This window comes from Nipponia nippon, unplaced genomic scaffold, assembly GCF_047370975.1.
Source record: "Nipponia nippon isolate SJK-2023a ecotype South Korea unplaced genomic scaffold, ASM4737097v1 scaffold_9, whole genome shotgun sequence".
Lineage (NCBI taxonomy): Eukaryota > Metazoa > Chordata > Aves > Pelecaniformes > Threskiornithidae > Nipponia > Nipponia nippon.
Window position 1 is genome coordinate 49517226 of NW_028262413.1, and position 21038 is coordinate 49538263.

The window sequence follows — 21038 nt, forward strand, 5'->3', positions numbered from 1 at the left end:
TCTGTCTAGGTACAGCAATTTTTACTCTTTTCTACAGGCTTTACTAGGATGTTTTTAAAGGATACTTGTTTTTGCTGAATACTTCTGCATCTTTCCGTGCAACTATTTAATGAGTCTTCCCTACTTCCCATCTCCTTTCTTATTTACAGATATTTGTACCTTTTTATTCTGTATGGTTGCTTGAATTCTGACTAAAGATTTGTTTCCCACTTTTGTCAAGTTTCCTTATTTTTTAAATAACCATTTCTGAAATGAAGTGACACCTTGTTAGTTGTTTATATACTTCTATTTCAAGGAACCTTTGATCCCTTAAGTATTTTATTCTTTCAGCTGCTTCGCAGGTCCAATACAGTTACATATTTAGGCTTCTCTTCCTTAATTTGAGAATAATCTTTTCATCTTTCTGATACTAAGGAGTGATTATCTCAGCTATGAGAATTAGCTTCTCTAAACTTGCTGTGGTATTTGACAAGTTTATGGGTGGATAGCCCAAGTCATCCATTCCATTTAGTTCTTCATCATTTTCTTCAGCAAGTAAGGTTTTCCTTGTGTGTTAATAGCATCCCTAAGGCAGGCCCAGGGAGACTGTCAGCACCTTTTACCAGCCTCTTTTCCAATTCCTACTTTAAACAAATTCATGAACCCTGTGAGTTTTCTGTGGCAACTCTGGTCTCTCGTCCCAGAAAATAAGGTTTTAAAAATGGTGATCCTAATTTAACTTAGCAACTCAAAAGCTTTAGGGAAAACGGCAGAAGATGACCTGTCTAGAACTCTCGGTGGAAAGGATAAAGAGGTTTATAAATCAAGGCTGCGAAACTGGAGCAAACATGAGCAGTACTAAAACACCAGAAGGAAGATGAAAAGAGGGATTGAGGCACATACTGGGGCACAGCGAGAACAGCGGTGCGTCCCCGCATGACTGCCGAGCGGCCAAAAGGGTGGCTTAAGGCGGCAGAGCGGAAGGAGGGACCGGGATCGAGTCCTAGTGATTTCTTAGTGACGCTGGGATCAAACCCTAGTGTTTGCCTAATAACACTGAGTTCAAGGAAAGACTTCTCCAGAAGTGTTTCCAATAAGCAGCGTATGTCTACCTGAAGAAAAACGCAGTGTTTGGGTTGGCTGTACTTCTCGGCAGCCTCTGCCAGCCCTAGTACCTGATTAGCACCCACAGGACTGCTCCAGCCAGAGGCACAGCAAAGCTTTCCACAGGTCTCAACAGACGTACAGAAGGAAGGAGAAGGGACGAGCCAGGTCTAGCACTGAAAGTCAGAATCAAATGCTACCAGGGCAATGCGAGAGAAGCTACAAGACCCAAAACATGGTGCGAGAGTCCTCTTCCTGCAGAGGGTATCTTTGCCTTCCAGACATGTTTAACTGCCTCAGATCACATTCTTTCTCTGAACCAGCCAGTAATCTCTTCTAAAAGGCACCAGCTGCCCCAAGAAGGGTCAGATCCATGGGAACTTGCTGTTGTAACTCTGTCTCCGAGGCCTGAACAGAGGCAAAAAGGCTGCTAGCATCCTTATGAAGGAGAGCGTCAGTCCAGAGGCACCGATTCACCAGGGGCCCTGTTAGTTATCCGGCAACAGATGCTGTGCTGCTTTGCAGAGAGGACACCCGTAGGACAGGTCTGACAAAATCACAGCAGGATCCTAGGGGACAGGCAACAAGCACCAGCAGCAACTGCGAAGATGAGGCCAACGGAAGGCAGGAGCTAAGCCTGGCAGACAAACCAAAAGGAAGGCTGGGGGAGAGTAGGATTTAGACTTGGCAGTGGCACAGGTAGAATTTCCAAGACAAAATACATTTGGGAAAGTTGACAATGCTCTGAAAATAGTGCCATGTTTATGCGACTCTGTGTCAAAGACCGTAGAGGACTTGCTTAAAAAAAGGTACAGTTTTTATTAACCCATACCAGTCTTGCTTCATTTTTCTCCTCAGTGTGATATTTAGAATTGGAAACCAGATGCTGAAATGCAGGCATTTTTCTGTAAGCAGTGCAAAACAGCTCTCCCACACCCCTTGAAACTGCAGAACCTGTAACCTGTCCGGTTCACACAGATTTAACTGGCATTATATGGAGGCTTCTCCCACAACGAATCTAAGTCTGAAGACAAGCAAAAAATGCTAAGAAAAACTGACAGCCACAGGACCTAGTTGCTACTACATGCAAAGATACCACAAGAAATAACCATATGCTATGATTAGAGAACAGGAACTGTTCTTCCAGGCATATTTTAAAATTTAAAGAGATAAAATGTTAGTCCCTCCAAACTAGTGCTAGTAAATAGTGTGTACGTTTGGGATATTACAGTTACCAGCCATTTGCTGCTTAGAAGGCCTACTAGTCAAAAAACAGAGAAGATGATGCAAAATAAGCAAGTGTTCCTTAGACATCGATGGAGTAGGACGTCCGTTTTGGGCACTGTTCCCTCCTGGGTTTATGCCCTCCTGGAGGGGGAGATCAGCACTGCAGCACAGGCTTTCTTGCAAGGGTGTAGCTCAGATGAAACCAGAGATGAAAAACAAATGGAGGGGAGGAAATAAATAAATAAATCAATAACCACTTTGAATTATTCATCTCCATGAAACAGGAATAAAAATGCAAGCAAACTCCATCTTTAGAACAGTGATCCCAGGAGAATTTTCTTTATAGGAGTCAAACTGTCTACTGCGGATTTTCCTGCAGAATCATTGGTACTCAATAAAATTTCAGAGGCAAAGAGGTAGGGTGAGGTCAAACCCAGACCACTCACCTCCCTGACGGCAAAGTAACGCTGTCAATAGCCATCACCAGCTTCCACAATAGCTACTGTCAAAGAGAAAGCAGACAAAATCCAGAACAGGCCTCAGTTTACAAAAACATGAGTAAAACTACTGAGAACAGGTCATCTGAAAGAAAAATATGGCCTTGTAGTATTGTGTTCTTTAGGGATTTTTTTTTCTGTCTTTTTAACCATGAGAAATTTAAGTCTCACCCAGCTTGTCTGTCCTAGGAAGTTCTACAGATGAAGACCAATATCACCAGAGGAAAAAAAAACCACTGTTTTAAGTGTACTCAAAATGCATTCCACCAAATCCATTTAACAAAGGACTGCGAAATCAAAATCGAGTTATTCACTAGCTACTACCTCAAGGACAGACCAGCGTAGACTTAGTATTTCTTTTAAAAAGAAAACAAAAAAGAAGACACCCACATCTACCAGGACACACAGTACTAAAGAAAATAAAACAACGAAATATGCTTCTTTTACTCTGTGTCCTGAAAAAGGGTCCAACCCTTCCCCAACAATCTCATCATTATTTTCCTTTTTTATCAAATTAAAGGGTTAATCTTCTCTCAAGGTCCATTCGAACAGATCCTGACCCCTCGAATCTTTATATATGAAAGACAGTACAGCAGAACTGGTTCAGCATAGTCCACTACCTCCACTTTCCTTGAAGGCTTCAAAAGACTGTTCCAGGACAACCCCACTTACTCTTTACCTCCGTATACGCTTCAAGAATTTGAATTTCATGAACTGCCAACAACATTTAACCACAATGTCTGGTTGTAGAAGCAAGAGTAATAATTTAGTAGGGCAAGTGCTAACTTTAGAAAAGCTACCAGTGAATTCATGGCTGCAGTGATTTGAACTCTAGGAGCTTTGATCTAAGACACTCACACAACTGGAATGCTGGTGATCTGTGGAGATAAAATGCAGAAAAGAAAGGAAAAACCTCACCAAGCATTATTTTTGTCTGTGTTTTGTGTAAGGACTAATTTTGAGTAGAAGATAGCTGGATCAGTTTATTTCTAGCTAAATAACTATATGAACACAAATCTGGTTTGTGAAGGCTTATTCTCAAATAAGTATGCCTGCATCAGGAATTCTACCACTAACATTGTACTGACAGTTTTGCTAGGAGGCTTCCCATACACACCAGTCCTAAGCGATGACCAAAGGAAGGAGGGGGGAGCGCAATAGTTACCTGTATTGGCTAGGTTTTTATTGTAGCAGCGTCCTACTGCCTCGCTGCAGGAGGTGAGCCCCACGCATAACACTTAGAGCAGACAGCTCGTTCTCTACCATTTCCCCCCAAGACAGCAGGAATCTTTGGCTGTGCCGAACATTTTCCTTTAACAAAAATTTATGCCTGTAGTACTCTGTTTAGAGCCAGCAGGTCAAAGAATCACGCTTGCATACAAACCAAGAAATGAGCTTGTGGTGACCGCTGGACCACGTAGGAGCTCTTGTATTACCAAATTTAGCCGCCAAGAAACCACATCTGCATGTGTCATTTTCATGCAGGCAGCACAGTCCTGCTCCCCATGAAGTTTTTTATTACAAGCTACACCCTGCAATCTTAGGAGCCTTCCTATCCCTGAACTCAAGCCACCGACCGTCCTGAAGCAGGAATCAAGACCTGAACCATGACTCGTGGTTCCATGGGGAAGCCTATTCAGGCAACCAAGGACAGGTCTGATGCATTTGTGTTGTCAGGCAGAAAAAGAAAAAACAGTTCCACATTCTAGAAGGCTGTTAGCTTATATTGGGAAAGTTAAAGTCAGTTTTAAATGATGGGCAGCTGATGAGCAGATATTTGTTCAAGATATTTCTAGGGGCATCTCATGTAACTGTTGTTATCAAGGAATCAATTACCTGCAAGAAAATACACTGTTAACTGAAACTCATGATTGGTACCAAAATTGTTGAACAGATTTGTCTACGGGACTAGACACATTACAGACAGGAGCACGAAGTTTACACCATACTTGTGCAATGTTGGTTATATTTTAGAAAACAGCAACTTCACAGCTGGGAACAGCACGCATGAGCTCAGCTCAGTGTAGAGAGCTAGCCGTGAACGTATTGCAGGCTATTAATTTAGAGTAATAGAGAGTGGTCATTACAGAGACCACTCCAGTTTTTTAGTTGTTTTTTTTTTGTCTAGGGTTTAGTTTTTGAAAGGCAGATTCTAAGATTCTAAAACTAAAAAGGTCCTAACACAGTTGCAAGCATTGTCTGAGGTCAAAACACCCCAGATCAGCCTGATTTGCACAAGGGAATGCATTATGAGGCGAGGAGAGAACACAGCTGCAGGTAGTAAGACTTCTTCCAGAAGGTAACTCAGACCTAGTAGATACAGGCAGAATGCAATGTAGTGGCTGGAAACCACAATAAATGAATTCAACCTAAAAGCGAGGCACAGTTTTAACCACAGGTAATTAGCCACTGAAACTAATTACCCATGTTTATAGCAGACTGCTTGCAACCTGATGCATTCAAATAAAAAACAATACCTCACCTTAAAAAGTCTGTGTAACAAAAATCATAACACTCCCCAAAAAAACAAACACAAAAGATAGTTAAAACATTTGTTTGGTTTAAAATAAGAATAGGAGACTGTCTTCAGGCAGTGAATTTACTTTCTTTGCAGTGCTCTTAGTTTTCCAAAGCTTGAACCCAGGAATTGACTCATTTGTTCCGTTACTGCTTCATACTGCTTCAGCAGGATAACACAAAAAGTAAAAAAGCTACAGATGGAATAGGGATCTAGTGTGGATCCTCTGCAGCAACACAGTTGCCCTAGCAAGAAATGAGGAAAAGCCGATTGCTTTTGCACACGAACCCCTGACGTTTCCCAACCAAGCAGCGAGGCATTCCTTTACACAGAACGGAGCGAAAAGAAGCTGGTGCTTCAAAAGAAAGATGCCTCTAGACACAAGCCCTTAACGATCCCTGTTAACTCCACTGCAGAACTCAGGATTTTCTAGCACAAAGACTATTCTAATTTCTCAGTAGCAAATAGAAAGCATGTCATCTCAGGTTCCCCAGGAAAGCAACACCAGATCAGGAGAGGAGGAGAGTGCCGCCAGTCTGCAATTTAAGTTCTTACAGAGGGAGGAAAAGGGCACATGTTCAAGCAATGCCATGGTTAATAGGGCAAGGCAAAAGTCTGGAACAGAGCCAGTCAGACTGAGGGACATCTGTTTTCTAAGGAGGTAGGAATTATGGCATTAAAATTACAATAGCACATGACAACAATTAATCTCATGGCAAAATAGGATTAACAGACTCCTTCCACACTGTTCTTCACTCTTCTGAATCCACACCTAGTAGGAGAATTTATTTCCCGAAATAGCAGCTAAGACCCTAGACAAGATCACTTCAGGGGAATTCCGTTCGGCTCCTTTGCCTAAGTGGGATGCAGCAGAGCTCCAGAAGCAGCGTTACCTTCCTCAGGCTGCAGGCCTGCCGCCATGCAGCGGTGCACGCGCAGCCGCTGCAGCAGCACGGCAAGCTGAGGACAGTCCGTTCCTCTTGCACCCAGCACGTTAATGCCACCAGCTGCTCTGCCCCGCACTGGAGCGGTGAGATAGCGCACATTTGCTGGCTGTAAGCGAAGAGGCTTTCCTCGTCATGAAGCCACCCCGGGAGGTGCTGCAGAACCCAAGGGCCAAACCTCTCGAGATGGATCCCTGAGCTCCCACACAGCGAGGGCTCAGCCCAGGGTCCTCAGCCCCAGCGAGAGGCCGGCACTGGGACACCCAAGCCACTTACCTCCAACTGCTCAAGTGCAACGCTCAGGTGCGCAGGAACCGAGAGCAGCTGGTCAGACTCCCTCCTCGAGCCCACGCCAGCACTAGGGATTCTTTAAAAGCAAAGGAAGAGCTGGGGAACGGCATTGGTAGCACCACAGAGGGAAACAGACCAAGAAATCTGTCAGAAAATTGCACACAGCTGTTGAAACTGTCACATGTTAAAGATTATTTTCCTACTTAATCCTCCTTCCCCTTTGCTCATCGTGTCCATCTTAGCCAGGTCCAGTTGACAAGGATTGGAAAAGCCCACTCTAAGTCACTGAAGCCAGGGACACTAGAGGAGAAAAGCGTACAGAGCCACAGTGAAATAATGATACACTAGTAATACATTAACACGGCTTTTGTTACCAATCTCTGGATATGACTGATGCTAGAATCCCAGCAACTTTCATTAAAGAGTCACCCAAAGCTTGTATTAGCTTGTAACAAGTATCTCTAGTTTCAACATCTCTGCTAAACACGGAACAACGTGACGACTCCAAAAGAAGTGCGTATTAGAACTAGTCTTATTTAGGAGGTCACTCATTGCAGCTGCCGTGCTTACAATGCACACGGCCACCAAGAGAATGCGGCCTTTGTCAAGTTAAAGAAATGTCACTGCAACACTAAGAAGAAAAAAACAAAAAACCAAAACCACAAACACCAATCCCCCCCCGCCTCCAAGTTATTCTGTGTGCAACTACTGCGATGGACAACATGAAATACTTATCAAAGCACTGTTTAAAGAACTGTTCTGCATCATACAGATCCTCCATAAACTGTTATCCAGGGACTGAAAGCTGCTACTTTTATAAGATGGAGAAAATGGTGTCTTCAACAGCCTTTGTTGTTTTTCCGCTGGCACTGAATGGAAGCACATGCCCCTTTTTTTGTTTGTTCTTAACTGGCTTACTCAGAGCTATTGAACACTTATTAAAAAAACCAACAAAAAACACAACCGAAACAAAACCAGATAAACAGCTTATCAAAAAAGTAGATATAAGAGAATAAGGCCAGACAGTCAATGAAAGAAAAAGAAAATGCTATTCTAGGCAAAAAATAGAAAGAATTAAAATGGGTTACACACTAAGAGATGGCAGGTGTCTGCCGAGAAAAAAAAAAAAAAAAATCTTACATAAGGTGCTAAAAACAGTGCCTGCAACCCTTGAAATGCCTGAGTTGTCAGAGCCGTGGAGCTGGGTGTTCACAAGAGACGCCGCTCTGCGTGCGCAGATGCCGAGTCCTCCCGGCCGCCTCAGCTTCCCAGCAAGAGGCCCCAGCTTCCAGAGCCCGGGCCAGTAGCGCACCGACCTCAGCCAAGCTTTGCCGAAGCCAGCCAGATTCCAGAAGATCCCGAAGTCTGGAGCGCAGGTAGGAGGGTTTATTTTGTGGCGATGTCACTCATGAACAACAGCTGAGGATGAGAACTGGACATCTTATATTTATTTTCAAGTACTACAAGAAGTCACATCAGCACCATACCGTAAATAGGGTCCACGATTATAGACAGGCCGTAACACTGAGTATCCACTAAAATAGGGAATCCAGTATTTTGCTAAAGGCCTTATGTGATGGACCTTGTTCAAAGGTGATGTGCTCTTTTCCATTCTTTAGAAGTACAGCTTTATGAACTCTGTTATCTTTCTGAGAGTAAAAGATGATTAGGAGAGCACTGCATGCTGTTGCTGCTTATGAGGAGAACAGTGTTGTGTCTATCGATTCAGGTTTAGCTTAGATAATCAAAATGATTAAGAGGTTTGAACAGTGGCATTATCATAAGAGTCTTAAAAGTCCAGAACTCTTCAATTTAGAAAGGAGCTTAAAAAAAAAAAAAAGCTAGTCGATCAGGTCATTACTCACCAAACCCTACAATGGGAGAAGCGAGGGAGCACTCAGTAGAGCTAAATCGACTTAGAACAGAAAAGGAATTTCTTCTTTAGATAGCAGTCAGTGAATTTTAGGAACTTGCTGCTACACGTGGCTGTGGAGGCAGACAGCACTTGTAGATTCGAGAGGCATTAAACAACTTTTACTAAAAGGAGTTGCTCATAGTATGCCCTCTAACATCCCTAATCCAGGCATTAGGCATAGGGAGGGACCTATGAGGGGGGAAAGGGCAATCAAAAGCAGCTGGGCTCACAGGCTTCCCTGACTTGCGTCTCTTGTTGCTACTTCTGGAGACAGAATATTGGGCTAGGGAGACCACTGATCTGATTCAGTAAGGCACCTCCTTTGATCTTATTTGCTTTTAAAAAGCTGAACAGAATTTTCACCTTACCGTTCAGTAGAGGAGCTGAACAGAACCAGAGCATCTATGAAAAATTGTGTCTCTCCTAAGAATGACGCTTCGCATGAGTAGATCCTGTATGATTTTACCGAAGCCTCAGCAGCATCAGATGTATAACAAATATGCACACAAGTGTCAGTTGCAGAGGGTCAGTTTATGCTTGCATGAATTCTGGAGCGAGAGAAGCACCAGTTGCCCTTTCAGTCAGTAATCAACGTTTGGACACAACAGCATGGAAGCAAGCTGCTGATGTTAAATTAACCTCTGCTTAGCTGAAGTGCTACCTAGCTTATTGGAGCTCTGGTTTCTTATCTTCACCAAGCAGCCTTTTGGGTACCACAGCGAGAAGCATGATGTGTACCTTACGAACAAAGGAACCTTTTGAAATACACAAAAGAAAACCAAAGATTAATCCTGATAACTTCCTAGCCTGGCCTGCCAAAGAAGGTTCAGTATGCTAACTTCAAATGCATAAAATGCAGCCCAGTATTATCGTCAGAGCGCTCTGAAGATGTGTAGTTTCAAGAGGAGCTCTCTTAGCGTTAAAAACAACTGTTAAAGATGGTAGAAGTAGCATTTTGAATAAAGTTTTATACATGATTTTACAAATTTTTGCTTTCGTGCTCTCTCTTCTTTTAAAACTTAGCTCTGCAGGTCAAATAGAGCCAGAAATATTCAGTAAATATTTCTGTTCTGTATTTGGAAGGAATGAAGAATATATTTTAGAGACAATTAAATGATTTCTATTTTAGCAGTAATGGTAGTGGGAGATTGCAGCAATCAGACTAAGTCTATACAAACAGATAATTTCTGTACAACACCTAAGAGATTAAGCAGCTCTCAGCTTCCAATCTGAGCTCCAGTGCTCTGGCATTTAAGTCCTAGAAGGCTGGAAAACCCATCAGCGGTAAAGATCCAAATAGAATACAAAATGAATGCCAATCAGCATGGCACTGCAGAAAATATGGCCTTACTTCTTAATAAAACCCAAATAAGCTTGTCAAAATCTCAAAGGTTGTATTGATATAATGTAATTATTTCACAAGGCGTGTCATATAAGCCTACACCAGAATCCGTACTGTTCACCACCTTCATAAACAACCTGAAAAGGAGGAAAGCAGACTGGTGGCAAAGCCTATGGATAACACCAAGTTATTAACGTGGCTGGGGATGAACAATGCTGAGTTTCATTTGCCATTTTATTTATCAGTACAAATCACACAAGAAATGACACTATTGCTAACTAGAGCTAACTGTTACCACTGGGGAGAGATCTTGAGGTTATGATAGTCCCAGTTCTATTCAGGAGTCAGCTCACTGCTCAGCAGCAGTCAGAAAGTGAATAGATATTAGAAATCAGGAAAAGAAGAAAAAAATCTTGTGATACTATACAAATACATAGCTCTACCCCACTTTGAACACTATACACTTCTGATCCCAGCATCTCCAAGAGGTAGATCTGGAAGACATTAATAAAACAAGAAAGATGAAAGGTATGGAACAGATTCCCTATAAGGAACCATCAGGTAAGCCAGGCCTCCTCAATCTGGAGAAATAATGAGAAGGCAAATATGCCAAACTTGTAACACAACTAGATTGGACAGGAGTTGTCCAGTGTAGGAAGGTACATCAAGATGGGACCAGACAGGAATGAGAATCCAAGGAAATAAAGGAGAGGTCGCAGGTTTCTTCCTGCAACATGTCACCGAAGTGTTCGATTCCTTGCCAGATTTTTTACTTCTAGTAGGGAAAGACTGTAAAACTTTGTGGAAGTTGAGAAGTGCCGAGTGTTACTAAACACACAGAAAACATACCTCTCCATGAGCTGGAAAGAGATACGAGCTAGGATAGCACAAGGAGGAGGTATTTTATGTGCTCATCTTACACTGTTGCCCACACATCCATTTTTTGTCACTGGGCTGGGTGTACCTTTTGCTTGAACCAGTACAACTACCTACCCTAACATACAGCATTCTTACAGAATACGTATTCCTACAGAACGCACAAGTAACCGATTAAAGTATGCCTAACTGGTAGATCCTGGTGGTGCTTGCAAGTCCCCCAGAGATATTCTTTACCGGTCATCTGGGAGAAGAAGCTAAAGCTGTTTGTGACAGAAGTCAGCTGAAAAGAGCAATGCTTGGGACTGCTGTGGTCGCATGTAGCAACAAGAAACATGGGCTGCACTTCCAGCATGGGAAACTGTATTTTGGGAGACCGCAACTCATGGGATCTTTGAGGTCATGCTCAGTGTGGTTACTATACAGCCCTCAAGCACATAAGGAAGAAGCACAGAAGCTGACAAGTGCTTGTTTTTATATTTCTCTGGTCAGAAGCATGTGGGCAAACAAATGGTGCAGGAAAGTTAATTGCTCAAGGACTAGAAGCCACATCTAAAAGTCCAAAGAATCATTATTGCATCTGTGAAAAAAAAAATCTTAACCACTGACTTTTTTACTACCTAAACATGCAGATTTAGGACATAGTAGTCCTTTTACTAACAGCCAAGAGCTGAACAAAATCCATCACTGGATGATCTATGTTACAGAAGGCTCTTTAGCAAGAGGCCACCGCTGTGGGGAACATACACTTTCACTGTAATATAATTTTCACAAGCAATTGGTCTTTTGCCTCTTGTCTAGAACAGCTTTTGCTTGACCACACAAACTTGTCATCTGTACTATCTGGGAGCTCTAATTTGAATAAACAAGGCAGCTTTTTTTACTGTCATGCGCTTGAGATGGATCACTGAAAACTAACTAAGCAGCCTAGTAGAAAAAAGTATGTGGCACAAGCTGACACTCAAAGCCACTCCAAGTTCCATGAAGAAGATGAGTCACTTGTCCAAGTAAAAACATTAACCTATGAGATATTAATGCAAAAGAAGGATAAATGCAGACTTTGAGACTAAGAGGTGCATAGTGGACTCATGCATTTGCCTTTGCTTCTTAACAGGTTTGTAACTTATCACAACCTGATTTGTGCCACTAGTAAAAACTCTTGTTCTTTAACTGTTGCAAAGTTGAATTCATAGAAGCACAGGACAGCCCAGGTTGGAAGGGACCTCAAAAGATCATCTGGCCCAACTTTTCATGAGAAAAGGAACACAGATGATATTATCTAGCACCCCGTCCAATCCCATTTTGAAAACCTCCAGTGACGGGGACTCTACCACGTCCCTGGGGAGGTTGTTCCTGTGACTGATTGTCCTCACAGTAAAAAATTTCTTTCTTACCTTGAGTTGAAACCTCTCCCAATGCAACTTGCGCTCCTTGCCCCTTGTGAGGAGAAAGCCTCCATCCTCTTTGTAGCTGCCCATAAGTTCTAGAGAAGCAGTAAAACCAGATTCTTCTTCCCCTAGCTCGAGTTAGTAGCATTCTAGGAGTACTCATCCACAAAGACAGACACCTTCAGGAACTATAATGCAACTTTGCCACAGTGGGCTGTGGCAGATATATCTGTATCCTCAATTGGCATTGAATGTAAAACGAAGGCATCAGTAGGATGTGAAGCATGTGTATTAGGCCAAATATGAAAGACTTCAGAGCCTGAAGGCCACCTGCCTGCAAGGCAGCTAGTTATTAGACTGTTACACAAACCCTGCTGGCTTTCAGCATAAAACATTAAGTTTGCAAAGAAACACGCAAGCTAATATTTGAAAGTGTTTAATATTTCTGATAATCCTTTTACAGATAAGGCAAGAAAAGTATCTGTGTTTCATTATTTCAAGCATTTGTTCCATTAAATTCAACGTGAATGTTGTTCTTAATTGCTTGATTTTCAATTATGTCATTAGCTATTTATAAGAAGTTTCTGAAGACTAACACAAAGTACAGTCTGAGAGGCAAGATCACTGGGATGGCTGCTGAGCTATTTAAAATCCCCTAGTCGGACTGAAAGCAGCTGCTAATATTTGTGTAGAGACAACTGTTTTCAGAAGAAGCAGCTGTTTTCTCTGAACATCAAAACCAACAGATATTAGAAAGCATACTTCCCTTGTGCTGAGAAGTAATTATTTTGAGCTTTTCACCTTGCACCATGTCAGTTTGTCTTGGAAAGAGACAGTCCCTCTCAGCTGTAAAGAACATTAACGTCCAGCCCAAGGAGTTCCTGTACATGATCTGAAGCTGCTGTGGCAGCCAGCGGCAACCGAAGGCTGTGCAAACGGCACCTGGGGCTGCCCTCCCCACACAGGGGCACACAAGCCTTCAGTATTTCACCTTGAATTGGTTAGACGCTTCTCTTCATTTTTCCTCATCACATCACCCTCTCCCTCCTTCAGACCATTTACTGCCTTCCAGACTCTCCATAGCACATACAAAGTTTGTCATGCAAGGTCTTCCATAGTTGTTCCTACCTTTTTCTGTCCTGCTGCTGCCATCCAGGACTACCCCTTTTCCCTTTGGGCAGGTCATCATCACATCCATGCTTAGCTTCTTGCTGTCCCTGCCATCCATACCCTGTAAACTATGCTGCGAGATTGCCCCTACAGCAAGAGTCATGTTGTTTGTGATAGTCAGAAAAGAGCCAGCAAGTTAGTCTAGAAAAAAAGAAACTCAAAACCCACAAAAAAAAAAATCAACTTTCATAAGGTGCATTAGGCATCTCTTGTATGACCACCTCACCATTACCAGCTCCGTCCTCAGCTCTCCTCTCATTTGTACCACATTTGAGACTCATTTGTTCCTCATCATCTCTAAACAGATCCCATCCCTATCAGAGGGATAACTGTGCCCTCTCTGTTCCCACAGAATACTGCAGTTAAATTTTGATTTCAGCTTCAAACACTAAGCATTAACATAATACAAATACAGTTTGGAAATAACTACTGTAACCAAGTGAGAAACTGCAGACAGGAAAGTCTTGGAATATTCTGTTAGGTAGACTGCTTTACTTATTCATACCGTATTACCAGCCTTCATCTTTTGTTTCTTGCCAGTGGTGTCAAACTTTTACTGGTTGTTACAAGTCTGTAGAGTGAGAAGCTTTCTGCATTAAATAGAAGGTCAAAGAACTACTCTGGCTTTACAGTAGCTGTTGCACTCCAGCTGACTTTTCCCTGATCACAGAGCACAAACATCAACCGTTAAGGGAACAATATTCTGAGGTTAATGCACATACTTCTGAAAGGAATAGTTTTGCCCTCCAGAGACACTGCTAAGCACACCAGTGTGGAGGCAGACGTCCCTCACACACGCAAGACTGGGATCTTTCAAATAGTATGGAATCATAAAAGCATTAACTGGAAGGGATTTCAGGAGATCTCTAGTACGGCCTTCTGCTCAGAGGAGCTACCACCAAGCTATGAATACTTGAGGAATAAGAGGAAAATCAGTTGCAGCCACTCTTCTCTATACCCACAGCAGGAACAAGAGGGTGTGTACAGTGTAGAGCTGAACAGCTCCTACTGTTAGAGAGTCTCTAGTTTTAGGTACATCCATCTGGAGCAGAATGGCGATGAACACACATCTTCACAGGGCTGTTACAGGATATGCAGCAATGAATTTGCAGCAAGTTGCAACACAAGTTAAAAAATAAATTAAAGATTCTTAACCATGAAAGTAATCAGTATAGAATAGCTGCTCAAGTGGAAGCAGCATAGCTAAAAGAGCATTTGTTTAAGACCGCAGCTATCTTCCAAAGGGTATTATCTCAGGGTACAATGGAGTGCCAGCATATCTAGTACCACGTTAGGCTGCAAGCCTCCAATTCAGGATCAAGTCTCTATGGACAATTTCAACTCCCTTAGTGAAATCAGATGAGCTGAGATGAGTTTGCCCTACAAAGAGAGTCATCCCATACTGTTTAATATGATTATCATCCTTAGTGATACCACAATATCGAAAAGCAGCATGCTAAGAGATTTTAGTAGTACTAGCCACCGCTAGCAGAGAGCCTGCGATAGCTCTAAGTCACACTGTCTTTTCCTAGGGAAAAGAATCTGACCACCACCCACTTCTCTCCCTGACTCTTTTCCGCCAGGCAGCTTCCAAAGCTCTTCAACTACTGAAGACATTACTTCTGTTATGCAAGCTGCCGGCATCATCTTCCAGACAACAAGCACATCTGAGACAGACGTGTCTGAATAGCCACAAACCATCCTGAGGCATAAGGATACCTTTACTCAACAGACCCCCAGGACAAACTCAAGCACGAAGGCAAGACCTGCTAAGGGGCTGAGAGGCTTGTCTGTTTGGGGGATCTCAGTGTAAATAAAAGGTGTAAGTTAGGACAGAAAACCCAGCCTTTTTAGACAGTATGTCACTCAAAACTTGCTTGTCCTGCTCCAACTGATCAACAGCATTAGCACTCCTGTAGCTGTTGCCTAAGTTGCAATTAACTCATCGCAGCTACAGTAGCGCTGTTCATGCTAAATGGGGTTAGCAATTCATGCCAGGAGTTACTTTCACAGCATATAGAAGAGCAGGCTCCCTCAGATTAGTCTACTAAATTTGATAGAAAATAGCTTATTTGGCATATCGCTTTGGAAGAGGTAACAGTATCTGGGAAATGTCCTACACTGCAAGAGCTACACCTGCATAAACGTTTTTATAGCACTTTTACTCATTGTTCTTCTCATGAAAGGGAGATAGGCCTTCAAAAAAGGGATTCAGAAAGTCATTTGACTAGTCTTACACACCCCTTGCAACACATTTTATGCATACAAAAGTATATTCTAAAACCCAAAAGGAGGAGATAGATAATAAATAGCTTATGAAGTAAAACTATATTGTGCCACCTGAATAAGGTACAGAAGTCAGATAGACAAATTCTAACTTACTAGCTTAATAGGCTTTTAAACAGCACTTGTTTCTATTCACTCTATTCTCAGTAGTAAGATATGTAATTTTAAGTTAAATTCCTTGCATCCAACAGATCCTTAAGATGGTTCTTCTTTAGTATTCGTGTCTGCAGAATCCTGGGCAAAAAACTCACTAATTGAACTTGACATTCTGAATCACAATCGTCAGCTTTATTTTGTATTTTTTTTTAAACCCCAAAGAAGAGTTAAAAGTTAATGCTGATAAACCAAAAAGCTGACCTTTGACTTCTGAAGAAAACTGAGCCAGGTGTCTCGTTACAAAGAGTTGCAGTTGCTGATTCAGGTCGCAGGACAGAATGTCAATGTTCCAGGATCGGATTCCTGTCCAAAAAAAAAAAAAGGAATAGTGAGCTTTACTCCAGAAGCAGAAGTGGAGATGGAGAACTTAACAGGACACATGAGGAGCAGTGATACTCTTCTAAAAGAGCATACTTAGAACAGAGAAAGTCTTCAGCAGCAGAGGGCCATGAGATGCTCACCTTCCATAAAACACCTCTCCCTGAAGTACAGGCAGTGAGCAAGACTTCATTCACCTTGGGCTTCACACAAGTGAAACTACAAGCTACGAGGGATCATGGCTAAATAAATTACACTACTGCCTAACCAAGCAAACAGGTTATGTTAGTTTTACATCTTCTGCATTATCCAGCATTGGTCACTAGTAGAGATTGTCTACTGGGTGGTTAAACAACTAAACAACTCGGAGACATCAGCTTCTCTGCTCTTACAGCCTGCGCATCCTCCAAGTCACAGAAGCCCCCCCACAACTCGCTCTGCCTAATCACTCCTTCAAAGCTCCTGATCCCACTGAGACCCTCTGAGTTTGCTCTTTAATCTATGTAATCTTTGTAAGCTAATCGCCTGCATAGCACAGCAGGAAGCAGCATCTGCTCCCAGAGCAAGTGGCACCATGCCATGCCGGGGAAGTCACCTTCAGACCTCAGTGTGAGCCGTTGTACATTCTGGATGACACCAAACGCTACAGATCAGAGATCTTCACATCCCGGTAAGGAGCAGCCTCTCCTAGATGGTGTGATACTACACTTTGGCACCACGAACAAAACCAGGATATCAGCATGAATCACTACTCCAGCCTCTTGTGCTGCTGCCTGCTGAAGTACAGATGTTGAAGGCCAATGCCACAGACTTCTAAGTTAACTGAAACAAGAGTTTCAGCCCCAGTGTTTATTGATGGGGTCCTCACTGAGAGTTCTTCCACCATCTTCTGGACACATGGCCTCTCTTGCATAAAGTATAAAGTTTTATTGCATCTGGTATCTGCCTTCTTTCAAGTGAGGCATGTTGATTTTTTTCATGGAGATATTTCCAGTTGCTGCAGTTCCAGTTCTCCAGCACAGTAACCCCACGTTGTGCAACAGCTTCTGCTGGCCACTGGTGGGAAACAGGATCTTCTAGGATACAAGCTCCAGCTTTCTACACGTAACCAAGACAGAGTTAGTAATCATGGCATGACACAGTTCAGTAGTCTCAAGGCCTGTAGAATCTACAGCAGCTCAAAAAAACCTTTGTTCTTGGTTTCTTTTTCTGGTGACAGCTGACACAGTAGAGTAATATAGCTTATTTATTACCTTACAGTCCGCACTGCAGAGTGCACAAAAAACCCTCAGTAAACCCTACGAACATCAGGGGAAAAAAGAGAAAAAAACCAAACAAACAACTTACCACCACCTTCGGTGTCACAGAACATGTATTCCTTTCCGTTTGGGCATGGGATAGGAACAAATGAAACGTAATAAAAGACAGGGAGCAAGAAGGTGAACGAAGTGTTTTCCTATGCCATACTCTTGGAAAGCACAATTGTTTAAACAAATGTCCAATACAAGTGCATCTTAGTGCAGTCCTGATGAGCATTTGAGCATTCTGACCTGGACGGGAACAAGGTGGCACTCTGCAGGGCAAATCCTGCTGACTCTAGCTGCTGTGTCACTGTCATGGTGTCCTACTGCAGCAATAAATGCTATTTGAAGTACTGCTACATCCTCCAGGATGCAGCAAGGAGAGATCTTCTTTCAGAGCAAGGAAAGGGAACAGTGAAATCATCATCTCGCTCATCATCCTACTTGCCACAATTTATTCAACATTTTTCCCCTCCAGGTACCCTGAAGTTACTCCTAAGCTCTCCCCACTTGCCAGAGTTTCAATTTATCATCCCCTGGCACAGGAGCCAGAACATTGTCCTTGCTGATGAGGACCCTCTGCCTCCTGACACAGGAGTGCAGACTACACCGTAATAAGGTTTCTAAATAGGCGTGCTCTTTGCACATGCACGGTTTCAGTAAGGTGCCGTGTGACTTTCCATCCCTTTCCATCCAAGCTTTCCATCCCTTTCCTTATGCTCTTTGAACTTTCCCATTCCTTGCTGAGGTAACCGGCTTATGAGATTTGGCATTTCCCCCTGATACCAGACCTAGTCTTCCAGAGAGTGTTTCAAAACTGGACAGAAGTCACACAGGAACAGAAAAATGAGACCAGTATTTATTAGACAGCATGTTAGAATAAGTGTCGTTCAAGCACCCCACAGATACACAACGCCATTGCCTAAACAGCCCCACACATGGAAACCAGCACGTTCCCATCATGTCCTATATTCACCGTTCCATTCTCCCGAACCAAAGCATAGGAAGAAGCCTAGGAAAGCGCACTTGTTGGATCAGCCAGAGCAAGAGATTTATTCACTGAGAAAACCTTTGTGGTGGTTTGGTTGGGTTTTTTTTTTTGCGCAGACAGGGTGCCACAGCCAGCAGAACAAAGACACAAACCAAACCCTAGCTTTTTCATCCTTCAGAAAACCCTATCTAGATGTATAGCATGTAACACTTAGGACTTTGATTTGCCAGTTTTGTTAATCTGATTGTTATCAGGGCTATAAGCCCCTTACTGTACTTAGCAAGTTGCAGAAAAACGTTTTTCTGAAGGGCAGAAGCGTTGTTATTTACACTGCTTTGTTTGCTTTGTTTCAAATCAAACCTTTTGCTCAGCAGCCTGTTCTACCCTCACACAAACCCTCTCCAGCAGTGTTCTACCCTCACACAAACCCACTTCAGCAACGGGAATCATCATGTATGTACCATTTCCACATTTCTTGAACTACCTGAATCAAGAGGATAGCTGTCTCCAACAGTAGAATACGCTGTCTGCTAACAGATCTAAGAGCCTGCTGTCATTTTAACTATTCTTGCTTTTCATATCCATCTTCCAATGTGCAGATCTCGGTCTGTTTCAAGAAGAGGTCACTCTCCCATTTCGCAGTGGGGAAGACTCCTCTGTGACTTGCTGGAGGTCCTACTCCAAGTCCGTGACAGAGGAAAGTCCACAACCCGGGTTCCTACCTCCCTCAGCAGTTCACTTCTACTGTTAGTAACTTACCAGTGCTGCTTAAATGGCTCTCATGCAGAGAGGTGTCTGCACCTGGCAGAATTTCAGTAGGTTTCTGGTCAGACAAAACTAACTGTACACCTTAGCTCTGCTGTGGCAATGAATTTATGTTGCAAAACCGGCATTTATTTTTTCTCTCCAATGGGAATTTCCAGGTTAATAGTATATGACCGCAGAATTGAAGGGAAAAATCCATTAGTTTCGTCTGAACTGTCACTATTTCGAAGATTCAGAGAATGAGTAAGGATGCAGGTTGGCACACCAGTTCGATGAAGTGCCAAGCAAAGATGATCATCCTGTGGGGCAGAAAGCAGGAGCAGCCCCTTCGGAGAGGGGCTTTCAGAGGCCAAATGGTCATAATCCGACCCACCCCTACTGAATAACGCCATCCCTTGGAAAAGGGAATGAAACACTGCTCTCAAAGTAGCTGGGAAGCGGCCTGCCAGCAGAGACGTATGGAAAAGATGCTGGAGAAATCGGACGAGGCTTGACATTTTTACACACCCCCCTCTCAAACTGGACCGTCCATCTGTTCCTCGGTACTGTTGATGCTTGAGAGGACAACAGCCACAGAAGTATCTCCAAACAACGCAGTTTGGCCAATAGTTACAACCGTTACCACTGGCATCTTTTGAACCAATGGGTCTTGGGAATGGGGAGCGGGGGAGAGAAGCGCATGCAAAATCAAAAGGCTGTTACTTCATTTCTCAGAGGTGCACTAAAACTGCTTTTTAGAGCAGGGATTCCCCGAAGGTCCTGATGTAGCTGACAACCTCTCTCTCATTTTCTTAGGAACCATCAGAAACTGCCACAAAGCAAGAACTACGGCCCCGCCACCTCCTTCCCCCTCGCTTTTAGACCACACCGCATCCAGCACACAAAGGCGAATTCATTGCCGAGGGCTGCGGGCGCTGCCACAGCACGGACAGCGACGGCGCAAGGCGCCACGGCAGCGCTGCCCTGCGCCACTGCTGGAGCGGGCGGCTGCGGGGGGCTCTGCCCGCGGCCTCGCTGCTGCGGGAGGGGGGAGGCCGCAGCACGGCGGGCCCCGCTCGCAGCCGCCCCTCGGCCCGCAGCCGGGCGGGAGGAGCCCTCCGGCCGGCAGGGCCGGGGAAGGCTGGAAACCAGCCGGCACCCGCTGGCGACGGAGAGACGCGGGGAAATCGGAACCGTGAAACGCTTCCAGGCTTTGCGGCACGCAAACCGGCGCTAACGGCGTGTCACCACGCCAACAGGACCGCTCGGGGGGGGGGGGGGGGGGGGGGGAGCAGCACCGGTGGGGCCCCGGGCCCGGCCCCGCTCACCGCCAGCCCTGCGGGCTGCGCCAGCCGCGCCCTCGCCCGGCGGGGCCGCGCCGCCGGGCCCCTCCCGCGGCCCCGGGCCCCTCCCGCGGCCGCCGCCCCCCGCCCGGCGCGGCACCAGCCCTTCCCTCGGCCGCCGCCCGCGGGCCTCCTCCCCGCCCGGAGCGGCGCGCCCGCACCGCCGTCCCTCCGGGAGGAGGAGGGCGAAGCCCCGCGGCGGGGTGGCCGTGCCGCAGGGCGGGGCGGGCGGCGGCGGCGGGCTGGCGTCCCCGCAGCTCCCGGCCGGCCTCCCGCCGCGGCCCCGCTCCTCACCGCGCTCCAGGGCGCCGCGCAGCGCCCCCCGCTCCGGCTCCGTCCCGACCGCGCCGATCACGACCAGCAGCGCGTGCCTCCGCGGCTCCCGGCGGCGCCGCCCGTCCGGCGGCCAGGGCGCTGCCGTCTCCATAGCGACCGGCCCGGCCGCCGTCTCCATGGCAACCCCGGCGGCGGCCGCCGCTGCAGCGCGCGGTGACTGGCGCGCGGCTCTTAAAGAGCCCCGAGCCCCTCCCCGATTGGCCGAGCGGGCACGTGGCCCTGCGCTACTGCGGAGGGGAGGGCGTGGCCTCCGCGAGCCGGCCCCGCCCCGGCCCCGCCTCGCGCGCTCCCCCCTCAGGCCGCGGCCCCTCG

The 21038-nt window shown here is 45.0% G+C and overlaps 1 protein-coding gene across 1 annotated transcript in view; it reads right to left on the reverse strand.

Moving 5' to 3' along the window:
* MAP1A (microtubule associated protein 1A) overlaps window positions 1–20848 on the reverse strand; it is a 66180-nt gene extending 45332 nt beyond the window's left edge. The window contains exons 1-2 of the mRNA XM_087744865.1: window positions 20685–20848; window positions 15895–15996 (exon numbers count right to left, since the gene is read on the reverse strand). Of these exons, the coding sequence (XP_087600991.1) occupies window positions 15895–15996; window positions 20685–20844 (262 nt within the window). The 5' untranslated portion in view covers window positions 20845–20848. The remainder of the gene's footprint in view (window positions 1–15894; window positions 15997–20684) is intronic.
* Window positions 20849–21038: the final 190 nt, after the last annotated feature.